The sequence below is a fragment of the Battus philenor genome, unplaced genomic scaffold (genome assembly GCF_028537555.1).
Source record: "Battus philenor isolate CCGP_79_NKW_IND1 unplaced genomic scaffold, ilBatPhil1.0.hap1 SCAF_3, whole genome shotgun sequence".
Lineage (NCBI taxonomy): Eukaryota > Metazoa > Arthropoda > Insecta > Lepidoptera > Papilionidae > Battus > Battus philenor.
The window spans coordinates 5,159,215-5,184,239 of NW_027181693.1; the positions used below are offsets into that span (position 1 = coordinate 5,159,215).

Here is a 25,025-nt window from a genome sequence, read left to right on the forward strand (position 1 = left end):
GTCCACCTAGTGGCCATCGGTTGCACGAGCGATGTGCCCCGGCTACTGCCACTTGAAACGAGTAATTTTTCGAGCAAAGATAAGCTAAGCTCTATGATTTGTGAGAAACACGGTCCAAATTCGGTTTTTCATAATATAAACTATATGCTCAACAAAACGTTTTTATGGATAAAAAAGGAAAACAACACCCATTCAAAATTACTACAATAACATAAACAGTTTATCATAAAAGTGTTAACTATGATTAACGCCTCCAAACGCCATGGAAACTTTATGCATTTGTTTCGATTGGCTGCTTATGTAAAAAAAATCAGAAACTGAATTTGTCACACTGATCATGAAATCAACTTAAAGCAATGACTTAAATTATATTTCGGAGTTCCCCTGATGCACAAATAACGTATGATAATCACAAGTTAAAATATAACGTCACTCGCAGTTTTTTTGCTAGCATCCACTTATGCTAAGTGGTGTTGACATAGACAAGTAAGGCAAATGAAAATTACATTGAATAATCATATCTATTTTAAAACGTTTATCTAAGCATCTTGGAAGTACGCATTTCATAATTTCGATTGAATGTATTGGCCTATATTATCTTGACCTGACCCTTGATTTGATCGACAACATAATGAAGGTCGCAAAAAGTCGTTCGTTGCTAGCAGCGCATCGGTCATCGTGGCTAACTTTGGTGGAGTTCTAAGCCAAGCAGTTTGCATATATTAGACACCATGATCATGACTATATATAAATTATTTATTATATTTTAATTCATGATATTGTAATAGCAGGAGACAACATCGCACTTCTTTTCATTGCGATCTCATTATAGCAACCAGCCAGGTTCTTTCGGGCATCTGTGAATCAGGATGCTATACGTGTGATGACAGCCTAAGACGATATCCTCTTTTAGAGGCCCTTGAGCCTTTTGACTCTAAGGAACATGCGCTAAGTGATCAATGAGTTTGGTGGCTTCCTTATCCGATGGACTTATATCGTTATATATTGTGGCGTTACACAAGGTCAAACTTTATAGTTCACATACCCTTCCGCTCCGTGCACTCATATCCTATGATGCTTTAAAAGCCTTAGGGCTAGCAGCATTAACTTCATCGAAACAATAGATACTCGTAGAATAGCTCAGACTCTCTAGAAAGCTTCCGGGCTTCTTCGTACAAAGAGGTTTAAACTAAAGGCGTTAATCGCTCGTCCTTCTTTTACCAGGACAAGCTGTGTGAGACAACTAGATATGGAATGTGTTAACGACAAAAAAGTAAAATAAGATGAGACTATCATGACTAAATCTTATGGCTGTTTTACTTGCCTCGTAAAGTTCATGCTTTAAAACTTTTACGACGCACGCTTATTAATTTACTTCACGAATCATTACATTAATTAACTTTTATGATATGCATTGTGCATGGCAGATATAAGCAGTAAAACTTCACGTCTGCTCAGTGATATTAAACGATGGGGCCTATGCATATGGACCAAAATACAAAAACAACTTTACAGGACAGGCTTCCATGTTTAAATTTAACATAACTTCAGATTGATAAAACCGAAGTTTATGAATTTTTGCTTGTATGTCAGGACAACTATCCTTCTTATTTACACTGTAGTGTTTTATATATTCGTATATATTTAGAGGTTTTCTTACCTTATGTTGACACTCCTACGTTAGTTTTCCGTAAAACTATTTTTCTTTATAAAATCCGAAAAGGATTATACGCGTATTACGCTAATTAGCATAAAGTATTTTTTTTATTTTTCACCCAAAAAATTTATAATTGAAATAGTCTATTTAGATATTAAGTTATTTATGTCACATTTACACGTTTTACAATCTGCTAACCTATTAAATGAGTTTTCAGTTAAATCGTTTGAATAATAAAAAAAAACTCGCAATAGTTTTAATCATTTATTAAAATTTTAATATTTGAATAGCTTTAAAGATACTAATATTATATGTTTATATAATTAATAACGCATTTTATCAAAAACGTAACGTTCGTCATTATCATAGACCACTACATTGTCTTCAAATATAACCAATTGCAGCGGCCTGTATCTTGCTTCGACGACTTTAGTAAGTTTCACTATCTATAGTGGTAGATCTTCCTACGCAACGCTCGTCGGATCGTGAACTTCACTTCAAACCCTCAAGATCCCAGCGACGACCTGTCCTGCGCGTCAAGCAGCTTGTCCTTTGCTTCTTCAGTTTGTTAATCTGCTGAGCCACGTCTATTACTTTCGTTAGTCTACGGATCTCCTGATGCTTATTTTCTTACGTTCTGTTGAATGGAAATTATAGCTCCACAGATGTAGAACCTTACTCCACATTTATTTCCGGTAATTGATCACCGGATTCATGACACTCTGGTATCACTCTGATAACATTATGTTTTCGTTGTTATGATATTAGCGATACCTACTTTCGCATCCTTGTTCTAAGAGGAAAATAACGGTAAAAAAATTAATTCAAGTCATGGGTTTTACGTTATGTAATAGGTCTGTTGTTTCAATTATAAAGTTATGACGATTAACATGGAGTAAACAAAAAAGATAATGGGTTAATTGATTTTCTAAGTAACTTTATACTTTTTGTTTTGATACCTTTAATTAAATAAAAACATGCACTGAGAAGATACGTAGACGAAATTAACAGATATACCAGCGGATTGGCAAGGTGAAGAGAGTTTAGTCACAGAGCGCACAAACAGATATTTGCTGGGGGGTATTAAGGTTTTGAACTGAAGAGCGCTGGCTAGCAGGCACAGCATAGTAAGTTCACCCACTATATGGAGGTACGACTTCATTAAGGTCGTCAGAAGACGCTAGATCCAAGCAACTTACAAGCGGTCCTATTGAAAATCTATAGATTGGGGGCCATGCCCAGCTGTGGATGACCTATGGCTAAAATAATGATAATGGAGAGCATATCTGTAGGTACTTTTTGTTAAAGTTCTTTATATTATATAACCTATGGATATAGAATAATATTACCAGTAAATCGGACGTATATGTATTACACATACAAGATTCGACACACACTGAAAAAGATTTGACAAAAAAGGGTTTTTGATACTAGTAAATAGGATATATAAAAATAGTATGTTTCTATTAGGTGCAGGCGACTATTTTTAAAAAGTTTAAATGTAATTTTCTTACTTCGTTCGTAATATGTCATTTAAATAATGCAATTCGCTAAAAATAAGTGACATAAATCTTTGGTTTAATTTTCTTAATGTATATTACCGAGTTGATGTTGAATGTTGTCAAATTTAGGGTAAATCATTGATCAGATTGGATCTTTTAGTGTGCATAACTTTTTGGTACATTTTGTGGATTTCGCCTTATTTTTTTATATAATATTCTGAGTACACGCTAGGATACTTTTAAATAGTTTTGTAATAGTAAACAAAAGAGTACGGTGGGCGATCTTATCACACAAGGCAATCTTTTACAGACAACCATAGTATGAATAGGGTACAAGAATCATTTCTTCCATAATATAGACAGTACCAGAATTGTATTTGCTTTGATGAATTTAAAACTACTAGCATAAATTATTCTTATTTCTTAATATTAATTATTGTAGACTATAATATTTGTAGTATACATCAATCAATTTTTTTTTAAAACTATATTTCTTAAAGTAAATTAGTCGTTATCGGGTCTGCAGTTCTCGTTTAGGTCATGCGGTTGCAATTAGTCCAGACTTCGTGCTACACGTTTCAGTTGGTCCATCACGACGTCGGGATCGAGATAAACAAACTGAGGTAACGATTGCTTCGATCTTTTTTTTCTTTTGATGATTAACGCGGTGATCGAATCGCGTGCTTACGATTAAGTTTACGTTTGTTATGTCTATAAGGTAAATACCTTTCAATTGTATTTATTTTGTGCTACCTGCCCAGGCAACTTCGTACTGTCGAAAGTTTTTTGGCATTGCAATCTAATAAAATGTTTAACAGAGTGTTCACTTTATTTATTAAACCTTTATTATAATCAAGGATTTATTACTAATTCAAGTTACGATTTCGTATATTAAAATACTTTAGTAACAATGCTGATAAACAAGAGTATTCTTTTATCACACCTAGGAACAGGTGTTTAGATTTGCAAATAAATGTTGTTTTTATTATTTTACTTCTAATGTTTTTAATTATTTTGTAAAATAAATTGTCGATAGGCAATTATTCAATATTACTCTGTGCTATCCTATATGTTTTATGTAATTGCGGCCTTAAAAACTGGACTAGCTCGACACCGGCTTAATCTCGACAGCACAAGTTCTGAAATTACACTACTTTCTATCGTTTATACTTATTTCATAAATACTTATATGTATAATTAGATAATCAGTGCCGTAGCGGGTCGTCAGCGAAGTGGACCACTGCTCACGGCCTCGCTCTTACAGAGGTCCCACAGATAACTAATTAATTTAATTACTTTTACTCTGGAAAAATTATGACACAAATTTAAAAGCATTTTTTTGGGCTTCGCACAAAACAAGTTTCAGTGTAACTACATAACCATCGTAATTAAGGATAAGTAGGTAAACCTCGTCAAAGCCTGTTTGGACTTTCGAGCCTCGGTACGCCTGTGTAGAAAATATTTTATGGCAATTTTATTAATAATTAAAATCAATAATCAATCCCTGTTCAATGAAGAGCAGCGACACAATAAATTTACAACATATTGCTAATAAAATTTAACAGGGCCTATAACAAATTGTGTGTATGTGTTTTATAATAATGAATGTAATATTTTTTTAATAAAAATCCATTGATAAAATAATACTTCGCCAAATTTGAAAACGCATTAGTATTTAATTGTACGTAAATTTGAAATAAGCTTTCGATGTATTCATTTTATCATAAGTTACCTCTAACAGCACACAAACAACATAGATGTGACAAGATAAAACGAAATGATATTAATGTCGAATACTAATATTAAAAAAATAATCGCTCATAAACGTAATGTTTTGGAATATTCGAACGTCAATATTTTTTTTTAAGTTATTTTTTGCATCAGATAGTCACTGCTGCCTATATGGCATTTGTAGATTTCGCGGGTTTGAGCTGTCAGGGTGCTGAGGGCGCCTACGGGAGGCCTCGGCTTGGGCTTCATAGTATTTTACCTAATTGAGAGACCGGTAAGCTTTTCTATTGGAATGACGAAGCTCAAGAACTTCCACAAGTAGACCTCGACTGGGGCTGTCATTCGTCGATACTATCTGCTTAGCATTCTGACAGAAGGATCCCCGCGAGGTGATGTCTCTAAGTGAACCGTGATAATGAAACGTATTGATCAAGGCTTATATTTAAAATGATTTTCCGTATGTTTATTTCTCATGATATTCGGAAGTATTTATACAAGTGTCATCGATCACTTCTTCGCAGAAATTTCATTATAAATAAAAACTTTTCTTTTTAAATGTTTACAATGGGTTATTTTATTACATTACAGTAGTTTATTGTATTACAGAAACCACAGCACATTTAGTAAACATACAGAATTTCCTAAGATTTACTTTTCACTTAAACAATCCTTGATCAATTTTGTTAAAAAAGCAGCGACCATTCTTGTGTTTATTGTAATATAATCTATGTTTATCAATTACATTTATTTAGTTTATAAATCAAGTAAAATATTTTTTTAAATGTTTGTTTAATAATTTTTCTTGAGTTGAAGACAAAAACTTAAATTTCTGACTATGTTAAGATGTAATTTTAAATTCAAATACTGTCTTCATTATTTTGAAAGCTATCGATTAGTTCGGTATGAAACCATTTATGAAAGGAGATATTGACAACTACATTTTCGTTACTATACAGCTTTAACTAATAAGTAATATAGTGTAACTTTACTGCCATCGAATTAACAAAAATACAATGTTATTATGTTGAAGTCAAAAATAAAACGTATTATTAAAACTATCCTTATGCATGTGGCAAATCGTACTCTTCGACTACGCCGTTATTGTTGACGATTTTCCGACCGCCTCTGGTTTCGGTTTTTTGTCCGTTGATGTTCGAAGAAGAGTAGTAAGAATACTGCGCTTCGCCGTAAACCTTAGAGTCTGGTCCGCTGGGTTGCAAGTTCTTTATACTCTGTAAGTGGTGATGAACATTTTGTTTTTATTATTCAATGTGACAAAAGGGAAGCAGAGAAAACTCAAGGTGCGTATAAACGATTAAGTGCACGGCGGCCTCTTGATCAGGAGATTAATACATGTAGTAAACTGAGTCATGGATCCCGAGTGAGCATGGACCCCGAAAGTTCTAGACTGAGCTCTTCTAGCGCTCAGCCACCTCCAATTACGAACCTGTAAATGCTATTTAGTCTAACATTGACTTTCGTTCACCATCACCAAAAAAAAAAAACTTATCTTCGGCATCTATGTTTGCCTTCCAGCGGTATAACTTAAGCATTGCTTATAACACTAAGCATATTTTAAAAACAGGAAGCACGAAATACGACGGTTTAAATGTGTTTATCAAACCTGTGATAAATAAATCATATTATTTTATAGAAACATAAATATAAATAGCACTCTTTTAAAAGTTTTAATTGATCTTATTAATTTTAATTATAATGGAAATGTGTCGCTGCCAGTAGGTATATGGTTACTTTTTAGTGTAAAACACACACGTGTATTAAAAAGATTTAACGCAATCGAAAATATAAGGAATTAGCGATTCAAACAATCGCACATAAAGCAAACGAGGTATGCTAATAATCATATATTAATCAAGTCGATTTAAATTCAATTTTGCTGGTTTATGCTAGTTATTAATTTATTGTTTTATAATGTTGTTTAAAAAGAGGTTTTATCTTATATTAAAAAGAAAATCTATTGTACTAATCTTACCTCGAAAAGAGAATCCAAATTAAATGTTTCGCCTAACCTATAAAACATAATAGGTACTAATAAAACATTTAAATAATTATTAATATTACGTATAAAAACAATTATTTTATGTTACATTTATCGTATTAAAGGCTGGTTTTCAAGTTTATAGTAAATTTTAAATTTTCTTTTGTTGTTATACTATACATATTATAAAACAGTGAATTTGTTTCTTTACGCATATTTATTTTCAAATAAAACAATCTGAAAATGAGGTTGGATGGATTTGACAGACTTATTAACATTAATTATATTAGAATAATCACAGTTAACTGCTATCAATTATTGATCTACCTCTTTTTACTTAATCGAGTGAATGCAGTTTCAACAACAATTTTACTCTGTATGGTTAATTATCCAAATATAATAACCCAACAAGTTTTTTTTTTTTGTGAGCACTGAGTATCACAAAACATAATGCGTAGAAAAACATATTCATCAGTGAGTAAGATGACAAATTAAAGTAACCAATAAATGTGCAATCGTAAGTACCAAAGAGCAATACCAAGAAGTTGATGTTAATTCAATTTTGAAAATAAATAAAAAATGATTAAATAATTATTTTATTATCTTAATGTTTTTCGAATGTTTATAAAAAGTTTTTGTCGACAAACTCAAAACAATTCATTTTATTGTATATGATAATTAATTTTTTTATATATTAAAGTCTTTGAAATGAAAATTGATGAATAATTCAATTTTAAAGTTATTATTTATGTAAAATACATCTGCGCTTTGATGATCATGTTATCGTATGAAAAGGTAACCGTTTTAAAATAAATACCAATATTTTAAGCTAGTATTCATTTAAGAACAGTTAGTAAAGTTATTATACCATCATCACTTTTATTTTAGCTGTCATAATGCCATTAAAACAGTCTTTACGTCGTCTTACTTTCAAAATATATATTAAGAATCACTTACAGATTTTTAATCCAATCCCAATATTTATCAGGAATAGCTGCATCGGTCTCACTTGACCTAAGAGCTGATCCTGAAAAAATATATTTTGATATTTTATATTGTAGCTAAACACGCATATATGAACAATAAAAATTCAGAGTAGCTGAATCTGATTTTAGTTTTGAATAAAATTGGGCTCTTTATGAAATACTTAAGTGGTTACTATTAACGACACTATATGAATAAATAAATAAAAAAATAAATGAAAGAAAAATACTAAATAAATATCAAATTTAAATAGTTAAAAAAAAATAATAGTTGCTAACATAAAAAGCTTGTTTTACTCTTACCATCTGTTGCGACAAAAGAAAATCCAACGAATAATAAAACGAGGTAAAGTTTTAACATTTTGACCATGTACTGAATTTTTTTAAACTGCTCCGTATCGAACGACGTAGGTTTTTAATGTTCAATATAACTACTGTAATTTTTCCTCAGCTTATATCTTATTTGAACACATCTATATAAGACAGAAAAGGTAATTAAATAAAGATTAACACACAAATACATTTTGAGTCATTTTCAATTTATATATGGCGCGATAAGAAATTGATAAACATTGGAAACACTTTTTTGGTCATTCTATGCGTTTATGGCCGCGCAATATCAATTTCTTTACTTTTTTGTAGTTTTAAATAACTTGTAGATATAATTAGCAATTATTTAACAAAAACGAAGATTTTCAATTGAAGAGTTTTAATTAAATGAGCTGTACATTCAATCCTTTAAAACTGTTTTCAAAGCAAACCAAAGCAGTTTTAATATAACATATAACAATTGAATTCGTAATTTAATTTTGCTAAAACATGTTTTACTTTAGACAAATGAATTTTAAATATTGTAATTTTGATAATTGTAGTAATAATTAGATATAATCTTACCCTTATCCAGTTGTGAGTTAATTTATATACATATAACGTATATATACTATGCTATGTATGTGGGTTACTTAAGACAAGTTTTCTAATAGTTTGTAGAAATTCTAAAAAAAAAACATACATTTTCCAATACTGCTTGAATTTGTAGTATCGATAAATAATTCGTAAAGGTAGTGTGGTTAAGTGGTTTTGGCTTAACCACTGCCAGATCAGTTAGTGTTAAGTTTTCTTTTCCTATATTTATTAAGTGAAACTACAGATTATCAATATTCCAAATATGACATTGCTCTATACACCGGCATACTATCCTTCAGGTGATATTATTTTTCAAAGGCGATTTTAGGCGAAGTTTTTATCTCTCTATTACAAGCCAATATCGTCTATAAAGATGTGGGAGTTTAACCGCAGAGATAATTTGTTCGATTGCAAAAAATTCTCTTTATTGATAGTAATATGTAAAATATTTCAAAAGATGTTCAAAACATAGTATAGAATTACTTCTAATAAATATTGGCAGAAGGTTGAACATTAGGAATGTAAGCAGTAAAAATAGGAGTGGGGTGCATGTTCGTGGTTGGCGTTATTTATAACATTGGCAGAGAATACAGTCAAGTTGATTTTTTCATAAAAGCTATAAGCCACAAGGACACGAGACACCTTGTAATATTCTTAAAAAATTGTACACAATAAAGGTAAAAATACAAATACTTCCTTGAAACATGAGGTATCCGCTATCTTATATACTTCATGCCGATGTGTGAGTTAAAAAAACTGAAGGTCATGAATAAGCATTTACAATAATAGCAAATTATATATACGTCTCTACAGGATATAAAACAATAACATTGTTCAACAATTCATGTTATTTTTGTTTTAATAATTATATTTTATGAATATTCGTTAATACACGTATTAGTATAATAAATATATCCGAATAATAATGGTGATGATGATGAAACGATAATTGTCTTTGACAAATAAAGAATACGAATATTAGTTTCCAACGCTTGCAACATTTTGTATTTTTTCATCAACAGCTCTACAAGCCTTAATATTATTAAATGCGAGTCTTGTCAAAGTTTTCTAAGAATTACCTATACTTTATCTCGATCACGATGCTCTAAAAGGTACGTAATGAATAAAAATTTTCCGTTTCTCAAATGTAATAAAAACGGTTTTGATAATAATTGGAAGAAAACAATTAAAAGTCACTTAACAAAAGTCGGAGTCTGATTTAAAAATTTAGATGACTTTATGATGTTCACAAAAATCGTTTATTCGAAAACTATTTTGTCAGATTCTCTAGAAGCTAAAGATGTATCAACGCCTCTCCGCGATCTTTCACTATCAAATTTTACTGTAGTTTGTTTACATTATAGGAAATATTTTACTTTTGGCGGCATGAATAGACTTTCCATGGTTTGAGATATCGTATCTGTTGAAATTAGTGCTACGGGCCACGGGGTTTCGGGCAGCTTCATCGGAATTTAGTTCGCAGAAACTAAGGGTTTCGTGAACTGAACCACGGCAGAGTAGTAGAGAGGTTAGGTCAGTATTCAGAGGTCGAACTATTAAAATAATTCTTAACTTTTACATTATACGTATAAATTAAAACTCATTAAAATTTTGCATATTAATTTAATGAAGGTTCTTATAATAAAAATCACAGCATACTCAGTAAATACATGTACATTAAGATTAACGATTATTTTTTAAACTGGGCCGAACTTCACATAGAAGAATTTTTTTCTATATTTTCCGAAAACTTTATAAAACATATTGCACATAAAGCGATTGCTTGTGTTAATAGATGTATTATTTTCGATATGAATTAAAAAAAATTATAATATATGTTAATTGTTTTCTTAAACTATTGGTTATTTGAAAGGTGTTCCCAAATTAAATTGTTATACAAGTTTTTTTTTTAAGTAAAACAAATGCGTTAACAATAATAATAAAATAAGAAAATGATGTTGAAAAATAAAAATCGATATATGTCTATGGCAAATCGTATTCCTCGACCACTCCGTTTTTATTGATGATCCTGCGGCCGCCTCTTTGTTCGCTTTTTTGTCCGTTGACGTTTGAGGAAGAGTGGTAACTGTATTGAGCCTCACCGTATACGTGGGAATCAGGCCCTTGAGGCTGTAAGCTCCGGATGCCCTGTAAATTCGGATTATCCTTCTTAAATCAAATATTAAAAAAAATAATTAAAATCTGGAAAATACTGCAATGTGTACTATGGTTTATGATGTTGGTATAGTCGAAATCACTTCAAAAAAAATGTAGACACAAGCAGTAGACTAATAATTCTTCATCGTCGTTTCAGACGTACGACTTCCACTGTTGGACATGGGCCCATTGATCTCTAATAAGACTAGAGAAGTGAAGCGAACTGCATCCAGCGTCTTCAGAAGACTTTAACAAAGACGTCTGTCCACCTAGTAAATAGACGTTCTATACTGCGCTTGCTGGTCCGTGGTCTTGTTTCCAGAACCATTGAGCAGCTGTTCAAGTACTGTGTCCTACCCACTTCAACTTGGCAATCCGATGTCGGTTACATTTGATCGTCTACGGGCTTCCGCATTTCTATTAGGCCGAGAAACTTCAAGCTCCATGGCTCGTTCAGCAACTGTGAGCTTGTCAATGAGGCACATAAATACCGATAATTATTGATTCAATTTTTCTTAACCAAACTGGTAATTCATGACCTCACAATTATTTTTTTTTCATAAATAATATCAAATATTTACATATTTCGAAAATTATGACATAATATGATCATTTTATTCATATTGTAGAAACACTATAGCCATGTATTTTATAAAAATGATGACCTAATTTGACAGTAACTTCACTACGCAAACCGATAGATAAGCTACGAACGAACATGTAAAATTAGTCTCCTTTAGCATACTAGCATTAAAGTTAAAGTTTATTTTTGGTCTCTAATCACTCCCTAAATTATTATAATAAATTACATATCATTTGTGATCGTTAAACAAGCGAATTTTTCAAACTTTATGAATTCGCGGTAACCTAATGTACGATACAATTAATAACGATGCTATATACTATATTCATGTGCTATTAAATCATCATGTAATGCTAAAACAGGAAAAATGTTACACGATATAACCCGTTACAGAAGCTAAGATGTTATCGAAGATGTAAAATAATTAATAATTATCATCGCAACCAGCTATCGCAATGTAGAATAAACATGAAGCTATATTACAAGTTAGATTGCACTGTGTCATACGATCGTGCTATAATCAATGCATTCTTATAATACACTAATACGTTATATTTGAAATTATTTTTATATAATGATATATTATTGAAACACTTTTTGATTCTTTTACGAAACAACTGTTATTTTGATTTCTGAATGATATCCTCGATCCTAATAAGGCTATAATAATATTTGCTATGTTGTAAGTATTAATGTTAAAATCATTATTTTAGTCGTAACACGTCGGCGCCTAGATATGGACATATCCAGAATTTTCCAATAGGATATATTTATATTTTTACTCACAGATATTTCTCTGTATTAAAAGGTATGTCATTTTTGTTCATTTTATCACAATAACGTTTAAGTTAGATACTAATTTTGTACCTAACGGAAACCTTTTTATTGTAATTACCAAGAGTTTGTAGATCACGATTCCAAATAATATAAATTTTATAATGAAAAAAGAATACCAGTTAGGCAAGAACTAAGCACAAAACATTTTGTTATCACGACTTATAAATCATGGATTTTCCAGTTTCGTGTTACATTGATTTAACCTTTGTGCCATGACATTTAAGGCCATATCCTTGTAAGATAAGATAAGGTGCGATTGGTGATTGTTTCCAAGCTGTTTAATTAGAATTAAAGATACGTAGTGCATCTTACCTCGAAGTCAGGTTGAAAATTAACTCCTTGGCTCAACCTGCAAAATAAGTAAAGTTAAAACCGATATCAGTTTTAAAAAATTATGCTTCCCAAGATTACATTTTATACAAACATTAATTTTCTACAAGAAAATGAAGGTGAAGGTAATAATACTCTTTAGTTTGAAATATTTGTTATCGAATTATTGTTAATTAAAAGTTCTTTTTTAAGGTACCTGTTAATTAAATTAGTACATGCGTTAGTTAAAATAAAAGACTGAGAGGAGATCGTGTGGCGAGTAATCAAAACTCGGAGAAAATCTGTTTATTTTCGCTGATTGATTAAAATTCTGCCTAGATATTTTTAAGAATATTGATCTGATTTTTTTTGTTTGTCTTTGTATGCATTGTAAACTTTGTCGGAAATCTGTAATAAATAAAAAAGATGTTTAATATATTAACCAAAATAACTATTTAACTAAATTAATTTTTGTATAAAAATACTGCTTTGAGACTCAAAGCATTACACGATCAAGTGTAGTCTGCAAATGCTGCATGCATTAGAAGCGTTACAAATTTTTATGTATTTATATATCTATTACTATCTATATTTCAAAGTTTTACAATAACAATATGTACATTAAATGTGCAAGATTAATAAGAGTGCATTTTCATTTCTCTTGCATATGTCTGTGTTAGTCACTATGTGGAGGAGACTACAATGCCTCTTTGCACTTGTGGTTTTCTTAAATAACACTTATATAATAACATGCTAGATCAACCCATTCAGATTACTTTGATTATTAAAAAAAAATAATTATTATTTATATATACCATCAATAACAACAAAAGACTACACATTTATTGGCCGCTTCACCGACCAGACTCCTATCCATACAAAATTTAATATAATCCCATAATGTTTCTTTGTAAGGCCATTCTAGAAATGAGAATATTGGCTTTTGATAAACCTAAATCCTACAGCATTATATAGCATAACGTAGATATTGTATAACATTGAATAGCAGCGAATAAGAGAACACAAGGTATGCTTGCAATCCACTCCAAAGTTACGCACTAAGCAGTAAAAAGCGTTAAGTATGGTCGATAAGTTTATCATTAAGTAAACAATGTGGAACAAAACAGGTGAGACGGAATTGCAGCGTTACACGCGAAGCGATAAATTTGATTAGACACCGTTGCTACAAGTTTATTTCAATCTCTTATTATTTCTGAAATTTGAAATTATTAAGTATGCTAATAGTTTATAAAATGTTATTTTTAAAACCATTAACAAATGTTGACATTTTTAATTTACAAATTTTTATTTAATCAAAAGTCAGCAAGCAATGTATTATATATTTTAACGCTAAGCAAACACAGCATACATTAAGTAAAAAAATACTTTCAGCAAATAATTCAACAAATATAAAACTATGCTAAATTGCAAAAAAAATAATAAAAAATACCCATACTAAAAACGAGCAGTGGAGGACTTGCTATCGTAAGTCCCAGGTTCGATTCCCATGGTACATCTAGTTCAATCTTTGTGGATTAATTATGAAAGATTACTACTGCTCATAAACAAATATTCAAAGATATAGCTACTAAGGCTAAAAGTCTATCCTTTGAATATAAAAAAATATTCAAAGGATAGACAGTAGCCTTCCCTGCGTATCATAATAACACACTGCGATCGCCAAACCCATCCAGGCGATTATAGTATATTCCCACTAACTTTGTTAGAGCCTTATGCCACACAGTGGGCGTCTATGGGCAGAAACAACTACAACGAAACAATAATAATTTTCAAATGAAATATATAATTTTAAATAAATAATTACTTATAAATAATAATACTAATTTAAATTATAATATTTTGGTTATTTTCATAGAATTATTTACTTTGATTTTAATTATAATTAATATTTCTATTTAAATTTTCTAATAACATATTAATTTTAGTAAAATTTTATTTGCAGCTATAGCTCGTGATTATCAATAATACAACAATAATAACCTTATGTTATACGAATATTTTGTATGTCTATAAAAAAGTTTAAAAGTTGGTTATTATGGATGCAAAATCATTATTAATAGAATGTAAGTATTTATTTAATCGACATGCTTATAAATAAATATGTTATATATTTATAATTTTTTGTTAGGTCTCTTTATTCGTCATTGACAGTTCCACTACATTTAAAATAGCCTGGCGTTAAGAAGGCTTGATTGCTTTCAAGCTATCTTATGAGGACGAACATTAAAATATTTATTCATTGTTTAAGTAAAGACTCCATAGAGTCACTGGGCGCAAAAGCCCCGAAAACTTTGACTTTGTTAGGAATTGTATTGGAAATGCTCAATGGGTCCATACACCAGCTCGATTGGCTGCTACATCGGATAACAATATTGCATTTCGTAGAAATAGCTTTAAAGGTGTGAATGTATAGCTCATTTATTCACTAATAAGCTACACATTCATTTGTTTAAATTTTTTACACTTCTTATTATCGATTAACCTTTATAAATTGATCACTTTGGTAGATGTTACATTATTATTTTTTGCGTCAGACATATAACCTAACAGCACAAAGTCTTCAGGGATAAATAACAGAAAAAACCTTATTCTGAAATCATTTGGTTTTGGGTAGGATGTACCATACTTTAATTGACTGAAAATAAGCTATAAATTCAACGGTGTATAGCTTTTATACATGTTTACTATTACCTTGAATATAAAATTAGAACACACCGCGATTCCTGCGTACCGTTACTATGTATAAACGATATTTAAAAGTATTTGAAAATATAAGGCGTTTAAGTAATTTACTTCAATAAACAGTGACGAAACTTCTATAACTTGATAGAAAAAGTATAATTGAATAACGAAGATATTATTAAGATGTACCACGTGCATGAATTGGTTTGCTATTTTTCTTATTGAGTTAATCGTGTGGTTTTAATTGAGTCAACTTTCGAATGAGTCAAACATATTATTAGTTAGGAGAGTGTAAATGTTTTTCCGTATATAATTAAAAAAAATTCTTCGCATAATTGTATTATCGTGTATTAGAACCCATTACTTTTTAATTTATCGTTTACTAACCGGCTACGCATTGATTGCATATTTTCGTCCATGCTGCAAATTAAAATCATAATTAAATTTGTAATTAAAAATAAATAAAATTTTTAATGACAATATTATGCGGATGTTATGTATGTCTATTATAAATTTAAATGGTAGTTAATAAGTTGGTGTAACCATTGTTAATAGATTGTGTTTCTTTGTCGACATGCCTATGAATAAATAAATAAATATAATTTTATTGTTAGCTATCGCTGTTCGGCGGTTACACTTTCATTAAGTTTGAGGTAGCCGAGCTTTGAGAATGTTTAGTATAGTATTTTTAGTAACTAAGCTCGAAATCCTCCTTGTAATCCTCAACGCGAATGTTAAAATATTTTTTCATTCTTTACGTGAAATTTCCATGGAGTAACTGACCACAGGGGTCCCTTTAACTACCCCACGGTAGTACCCTTGTGTTGCTGTGGGTTCATAACTCGACAGGCGTTAAGCATTTCATTTTAAGAGTGGGCGGAAAAGCCGAACAGCGGCCCGGACGGCTGCTGATATCGGATATTAATATCGCAAATACATCTTGTATAAAGTGGCCACACTGAAAATGGCTTAATATTATTTTTTCCTTTTGGAATGCAAAAGCTTATAACTTCTAGAAGTACAAGGTCTGCAAGGACAGAAATTAAACTATAATTAATTCAAATAATTCGAATTTTAAAAAAGTTTTTTCTTTTATTAACTTTACGGTGTTTATTATTATTGAAAACATTGTTTTTTGGGAAGAGTGTATAGCTATACCTCTTTTAAGCTTGTATATCTATGTCTAATCAACCTGTATATAATATGAGAACCTAAGATGATTGGTGCATGCAATAAGTAAAATGTACAATGCAAAAACAAAACTTAATAGTAATTAAAAAATATATAAACAGTATTTACATATTTTATCAGTGATGTAATTCTTACTTAATTATAACTTAACAAACGAATAATTAAATCCGATTCGACTAACGCTATGAACTCCTTTTAATTTAATTGAGACGCTTAATGGTAAAATGTTATGCTATTTAGATGGAGCAAATGCATTAATTGATTAGTTTTTTTTTTTGTTTTCTATAGCACTGAATCGTACCCTTTAAATCAAGTCAATTCCATAAACTTAATTATTTATTTTCAAAAACTCCCATGCATATTATTAGGACATTGGAAAATGTTATTTCGTATAAAAAAACTCTTTTTTTTATTACATAGATGTGGTAACGCTTGTTAGTATCCAAAACTTTTTAATTATAATTTACTAACCGGCGGCGCATTGATTGAATATTTTGGTCCATGCTGTAAATTAAAATCATAACAGAATTTTATAAAAGTAATGAAATTTAATGACTTTCAAAGAATTCAAGAAGATAAATAAAATAAATAAATATACTATCAAAGATAAGTATGGTTTATAGGTAAATCGCAAGAACAGAGAGAGAAGCTGAACGAAAAAAATACTTATACTCTTATTATCATTTATCCATGGGCGATGTATGTGGACTTCTTTGTCCATTACATCAATAATGTGCATATCTTAGGCCCTATTATCAAAAAATATCAAAAAGAAAGTCAACGGCAGTTAAAACAAGAGGATATAATTTTCTTGCCAAGAATAAAATGATATTTGTTTTCCTTTTTTAAAAATAATACCAACATTAATCGTTCTAACGTAGATTAAAAAAAATTAAAAATATGTATTATAGTGTATTAAACAAAACAAATTTATTAATAAGATATTTACAGTGTTATAGATAAAAACAGAAACACGCGTTTTATTAATAAACTTTCATTTTTATTTACCCACCGACGACGTGATGATTGAAATTTGTTCCGAAAGCTGAAAAGTCAATATTCAATAAATATGGGTATAAATCGCTTATTTTGCTGTATTCAACATAACTAAAAAAAATCTTCCGAAATACGGAAGTATCTTGTGCATTTGATATTGAATAATAAACCGTTATACTACATTCAATGTATATTTTTATTTTTTATTTTGGTTATCAAAACGTTTTTATTTAAATTTCGAATAATAACTCCTGACAACGTACCATTAGAATTTGGAAATTAAAAAATAAATAAAATGAAACATATGATTTATTATTTGATTGTTAATCATCATTATTGTAACCACCACCAATTTTTCATTTTATTTTTATATGTCCATCACCATTTTTAAAATACATGGAAATAACAACAAGAGCTCTCATAAACTTACAGTTTTTGAAATAGATTCCAATCTCCGCTTGCAGCAGCTGAGGCAATGTCATCTTGTCCAAAAGGAGCTCCTGAAAAAAAAAAGTTTAATGTCTTCCATTATACAAATGTACATTTTAATAATTTCTTATTCTCAATTTACTACCAGAAAAAATAAATTTTTGCTCCAGAATCTGCAACATGAATTATTAAAAGTTGCTATAATGAAATAGACCGTAAGGTATGTTATTTAAAATTTTATCTATTGCTAGAGGAACATAAACCTCATTCGGACATGGCAAAAGATCATAATTGGTTAATCAAAGAAATAAGAAATTCTATTACTGCTAATGAGACAAATATTAAAAGCTCAACTTAATGGTTACAGGTTTTATGAACGTTGTTTCGTTCCTGCATATTTTAAAAAAAAACGAACTTGTTCGAAAAATAAACGTTTTCTATAATAATATTCTTTCACTTTAAATAATATTTTTCTGTATTATTAAACTATTAATTATTACTTTTTTAATTACTTTAAAGTGATGCGAAAATTAAAAAAGACTTCGGAAGCTCATACGTTTTAATGGAATTGACTATTACGAAGAATTTATTGTCGATTATTAATTTTTTTTATAAGGACCTCATGTTATTCGCAAATAAATTATCATTCTGATTTATTAGTTTTTTTATTGAAATATTTTGTAACGGAATGCGTCTGGAAAACTATTTGATAAATCTACGTATATAAAAAGTATATGTAATACCGTGTATATATATAATATATAACACGGCATTGCATTAGCCAAATTGATGACTCATGTGCTAAATACGTGCCTTTACCTCATAACACTTGTTATTAGATTGCATCTTTTCTCATGTTTACTTAGTTATGTCATAAAAACAGTCTAACTTCGTGGTATGTGTTTGTGCAACAAAAATTTATTTGCGTTCATCACATTTAAAAAAATATAAGATGATACTCCCATTAGTCAAGGAACTTAACTTATTGTTACGTTAACCAAGCCAATTATTAAGAAACTTACTAAATTTTGATTATTATATTTGTTGGCTTACCTAAGAGGCCCCTTTTTCAAACAATAGGCCACTAACGCAAACAAATATTAATGAAAGTGTATTGAAAATTGTTTTAGATAAGTCTTAAAATAGATTCCGTATTTTATAAAACAATAGACGTCGTATCATATGAGTTTAATTCCTAAAATAACGTGTTTGTATAATTGAATTTAGGTTCGAGATTGATGCTATGAAGGAAGAAAAAATATTTGTTTAAGTATGAAACGAAAATATATTGTCATGCTTAAATCAAATTTTGAATAACATACTGCATACTAATGTATCGACTTATTTCATTTATTACAAATCTGTTTATATTTTTTCCAATACCGTAACATTCCCTTGAATAGTGTTATCGCTCGATATTACATTTTCCTGACTTATTATCAGCTGATATACATGGATCAATAGACACACTTATAATGGTATATTAAATAAAGATCACTGGCTGACAAGTTGGGTCGATATCAAAGGCTTGTTTTCACAGCTTACATCTCATGTTGAGATTATACGTTGACATCAATAAAAATAAAAAATATACACATTTACACATGTAAATATAAACATATACATATTGCTGACGATGCTGCATGCTTGCCTAGAAGAAACTTATTCACTCTTGATGTGAAAACTGTCTATTTACAGTTAGCTTGAAACAACGACACCGGTAGGCAGTTCTATACCTTGGCTCTTCGTAGTTTAAAAGTAGTTTCAAGACGCTTAGGGTATGTTAAAGTGATTTTAACCGTGTATGGATATCGTGTATACAAGCGTAGTTTTTACATCTACAGTTAATTTTTTTGTTTAATGTAATTTTAGTTTGGTGCTCAAAAAATAGTACAGTACAACTTAAATTATTTCTGAAATAATATATACAAACAGCATCTATCAAGGTTTATAAAATATATAAATATTTCTTTATTTTTATTGTTCTTAACATTTGTGAATAATACATGTTAATAAATGATAATATAATAATTTTCTTTATTTATGGAAAGTGCAATATCTCATATTTACACACACGCACACACATATATACATATACATATAAATGTGTGTTATTAAATAAAATACTATGATACCTATAATTTGTGACATTATTACTGTTATAAACGTGTTACTATAAACTATAGTACATCATAAACTATAAGAATAATAATCAAGAGGTCAAATGCTGGACGACCATGATATTTAACGAAATCGCTTGTGTCCTTAGTTTTCGCAAATATTTAATATTTAACAAAATTTAAAAGACATTAGATGACTAACCCGGAAGTAAAGGAAAAAATATTAATATTTTTATTTCCTCAATTAATTCATTTATACACATTTATACACATGTGAATGGCATGGTTCTCGCTATTCAAAAATATAATGGTTTCAGAGATAATAAAAAAAAATATAGCAATGTACTAAGAAAAAACGTTTTCAAAATTCAGATTACTACATAATAAAATTTATCATTGTTTAGTATCCGACCCTGCAGATTTTGTACTGCTAGAATCTAATGGCCTCAATTCAAATAGAAAAAATAAATTAATGTAACTTTAATATGTGTAAAGTAAAGATAATTGGATGTAGGTGTAAAAGAGCTATACATACAATCAACCTGTATACGTACTGGAATGAAACAATAAATAAAATAATCAATTAAAAGTTAACATCGGCATTAAATTGTTGTTTGCGAATATCAACGTAAAGGAATATAATTAGATTCGGTGATCAGCCAAGCGTAAGATATGAATGCTGTTAAACTGGAATACTAACATTTTGTATGTCTCATTGATAAGGAAGATCCGGTCCTATGAATACGCTTTAGTGAACATGCAATACAAATAAAAATATTTTATATTATAAAGAACTGTATTGTGTTTCATTATAGCTGTAAAATCTTTAAAGAGATGAATATATGGATCATTTGCCGTGAATTAATTAATGGTACATCCTATTCATGATCACCAATTCAACTGCCAAGTGGGGCGATTGTAGTATATCCCCACATAGATATGTTCAGTAGAGGACTAAGCCTTGCAGTGGGCGAAAAAATTATAATTTACAAAATGATAATTTAGTAAGAAAAACACGGATTAATGTGTATTACAATCAATTATTGTATATATTTACCATCTGCCCCTACATCCCTTGTACTACCAGAATTAATAACCCTGTCGTATTTTAATAGAAAAAATAAATTAATGTTTTAAGTTTCTTAGTGATCAAAAAGTAAAGCTTTTACATCAGCTATAAATCACCTGTATATCGTTTTAGCTTACAAAAAATATAGAAATAATATTTAACATTTTCATTTATAAATCGTACTGAGAGTGAAATGAACGTAACTACAGATAGATAGCCATCGGCGCTCTAGCAAAACACGCTGACGGAATACGTGCGAAGCGTTAACAAGCGAGTGTCTTTTTTGTCGTATAATAGAGCATAATTGTGGTTAAGATTATGCTATTAAAACATTTCTTGTTAACTAATTACTCGTTGCCACAGAATTTAGTTATTGCAAGAGAAAATTCATGAAGCTAATAAACAAAATTAAAACTTATTAATGAAGATATAATGGTATGATAGCTGGAGGCTCTATCGCGGATCCTATTTCTGCAACTAAATATTCTTCAGTACTACAGAATTCTTGTTCGAAAGATGGCATAATTGGCAAATTACAGGTGTAATAAAATGTACAATCTCTAGTCTCTGGATGACGACGCGGTGTTTTCTACGATTTCGAATTTCAAAAGCAACAAAGGCTTCATACCGTTATATTTAAGACGTCTTTTAACCCCTATTAAAAAAAATTATTCTAGAGCAATTATTTCTTGATAAATTTATGGTTGTGAGTTACATACAGAGCGATAAATAATACTTAAAAGGTATTCAAATCTTTTTCACTTATTTCCAATTACCTTGTATAAAGTGATTATTCTAAAACTCTATTGAAATGCATCAGGCCAATAACTTTTCTGCATGGACAAATGTTAAACAATAATTAATTTTAATATATACCGATAAACAATCTCTCTGTATACAATATGTATCACAAAAGGGTTTATCGAATTAAAAATTCATTTAATATTTACATTGAAATAATACTAAAGCTCCGTATAACGGCCTTAGGATCAAATATATTTAGATTTTTTGTAATAAATTCAAATTAATGCCATTAAACGTATCAATTACGTATAAATTTAATATCTTTCATTACGATAATATTCTATTAACACGCTGCCAACGTTCTGCAATCAGCTATGAATTATTTTATTTTAAATAAGGAACCGTTAAAAAGTATACTCTTACAATTACATAAGTGGATTAGAAAAAAAGTACTTTGAAATAATTAAAAGCAAGACCTCTATTACTGCCATTTATTACCTTTAAACGTTGATTGCGAGTACACATTACACTTGGCGCGTATCATGATAATATTCTTTGCTAATGAAAAACTAGTGTAATAAAAACGCATCTAATTAATAAACATACAAAATACCATACAGGTACACGAGATTCTTAATGAAACATATATAAGATCTAAAAATCAGGGAACAATTAACTTTACCACGATGAATCTTAGGTTGAAATTTATTTAGTATTTAAAAGGTCGATAAGAATTATCGGATACGCTGAAACAAAATTCGTTTTACAAATTGCATTATACTGATTAAATAACTTAAACAAAGCGTGGCTATTTTGTTTCCAGGGAGTCTTTTACGTATTTAAAATTGCTTTTCTTATTTTAGCTAGTAGGTATTGTTACAGATTGTGTTTTTGAACGATTTAAATAAATTAATTTTGAATATTAATTAAGTAGTTATAATGAAATGTATTGTTTGTGTTTTTACTCACAGAATGATTGGTTATAGGTGTAAAAGCTATAAAGGAGTCACAATACACTCACTCCTTTAAAGCTCATTTATGAAAAATTTAACACCTATTGAAGATCATATCGTATACAGTGATTACTGGTTGAAAGGCAACATCCCAATAGCTTCCAGCGTTACGAAGTCTTAAGGAAAAGATAGTAAATAAAAACTGCTTTATTTTTACTTTATTATATGTAGTAATTCAAATTTTTTTTAACACTTACAGTTTCTTTAATTATTTTTTCGATATAGACATACATTGATACAATAATTAGCAGTAAATAATGTATACATTCTCTATTTTAAAGCTTGTACACTTACAAATAATAAACTTGTATATATATAAATAATGGAATATTTAATTTGATAGTAAACTACTTGCAGTAATAAATGAAAGATTTATAAAATGTCGACCACTGGATTTATTTGACTCAAATATAATTAAGTATATATTAACACATGTAGAAAAATTTTAAAAATAGATACGTTAGATATATGCTACATATATTTTAAATATAAATTTGCTTACCTTCTGTTGTGATTAAAATAAATCCGATCACAATAAACACGGGGCAAAGTTTCAACATTTTGTCGAACAGAAAAATAAATTAAATTAGCGTTATAAAATCGCTGTGAAACGCTTGCGTGTGTATCGATGTGAGTTTTCGCGATATAATGTTATGGCGGCGACGTTTTCACAGCTTATATCTTATGCGAATACATCGCCATGAAATGTGTTATTCACAAATGCTAACAGCAATAATAATTAAAAAAGATTTACATATATTTCATTAACGTTGATGATTGTTGTTTTCATATATTATTTCGGAAATGATTTTGTTTTTACTCTAGCAGTTTTTGAGTTACAAAATCTAAATTGTATTTATAAAAGATATTTTTGTGTGTATCACAGTTGAATAGAATAGAATCGGTTCGGATTGATTATTAGATATCAAATGTGATGGCGACGCAGCTAAAATATTACTTGGACGTTATTGTTAAATTAATGTTCACCTTTTGTAATTTATGTGATATACAAAGTGATTGATTATAGGTGTAAAAGCTTGAAGAAGGGGAATTTATATTTCTTTTTCTGTCAATTAATATATGTCTGTCTTTTTCTGTCAAATAATATATCACTTTAAAAAAAATTTTTTTTTTCAGGAATAAAAAATAGAATGATGATAATACATAAAAAAAAACTATTTTAAATTTCGGATTGCTACAGCGTGATTGGAAATAGGCGTAAGTATAAATAATTAAAAAAATTATGCTCTATCCACTCTCACTCTTTTCACTGCTACCGATATATATGTTATAAATAAATGCTTTATTATAAATGTATATTTATATATACGTAATAAATATAATATACATACATTACATACATACATATATATATATATATATACTTGACATAAGTAAAGAGTTGATAAATGCAATGATTCTTTGAAGGTCGCTATATGTTTATTGTATAACCTGCATTCTGCGCTTGAGTAAATGACATTTTACTTTGTAACCATTTTATACAGTTAGGGCGAATTGAAAAATTTGAAGTTTAGTTTAAATAATTTAAGGTTTAATTGACTGAAATAGTTTTAGAAATGACGAGTTATTTATCTTAGTAAAACTGACATGCTAAAACTTAAGCATAAAAATAATTCGGAAAACTTTAAACGCAAATGTAAAAATAAAGGTAAGAATTTCTGTGGAATAAAGATCCTAATAATAATAAAAAACAAAACATAATTTTACAACTTTGTTTTAATCCTATGCGTCATCTCATTAGAAAACGTAATAAGGAACACATATTCATACCACATCAATTCCGTCAGCATGAAATAGATATTATTGCTCTTTCTTATAAAATAATTCTGTTTCATTGTTCTTGTAATATTTTCCACCATCTACAATGCATTATACAACGTTTTCAAAACCATAGATAATAATAGAAATGATTACACTTATGCTAAATAAATTCTATTAGAAATACAAAATTGTTCTGTTCAATGTATCGTATATATAATGTACCGTACGCATCCTTTATAAACTTTGGATTTTGAAAACAAAATTCTTAGTTCCAACAAAAGTACTAGTGTTTTCGATTTTTATTTTTTAAAATA

At 29.3% G+C, this 25,025-nt stretch overlaps 1 protein-coding gene across 6 annotated transcripts; it reads right to left on the reverse strand.

Annotated features, from left to right (window-relative positions):
* Positions 1-10,381: 10,381 nt before the first annotated feature.
* LOC137926830 (uncharacterized) lies at positions 10,382-23,590 on the reverse strand. Of its 6 annotated transcripts, XM_068770538.1 has the most exons (7): positions 23,432-23,589; positions 17,985-18,054; positions 17,571-17,603; positions 17,030-17,062; positions 15,755-15,787; positions 12,668-12,704; positions 10,382-10,926 (listed from the first exon to the last, which is right to left on the reverse strand). In XM_068770538.1, the coding sequence occupies exons 1-7, from the start codon at positions 23,487-23,489 to the stop codon at positions 10,762-10,764; spliced, it is 429 nt and encodes a 142-aa protein (XP_068626639.1). In that variant the 5' UTR covers positions 23,490-23,589; the 3' UTR covers positions 10,382-10,761. The 6 variants fall into 6 exon arrangements, with proteins under 6 accessions (XP_068626639.1, XP_068626641.1, XP_068626640.1 ...); XM_068770540.1 differs by lacking the exon at positions 17,571-17,603 and having other exon boundaries at positions 23,432-23,590; XM_068770539.1 differs by lacking the exon at positions 15,755-15,787.
* Positions 23,591-25,025: the final 1,435 nt, after the last annotated feature.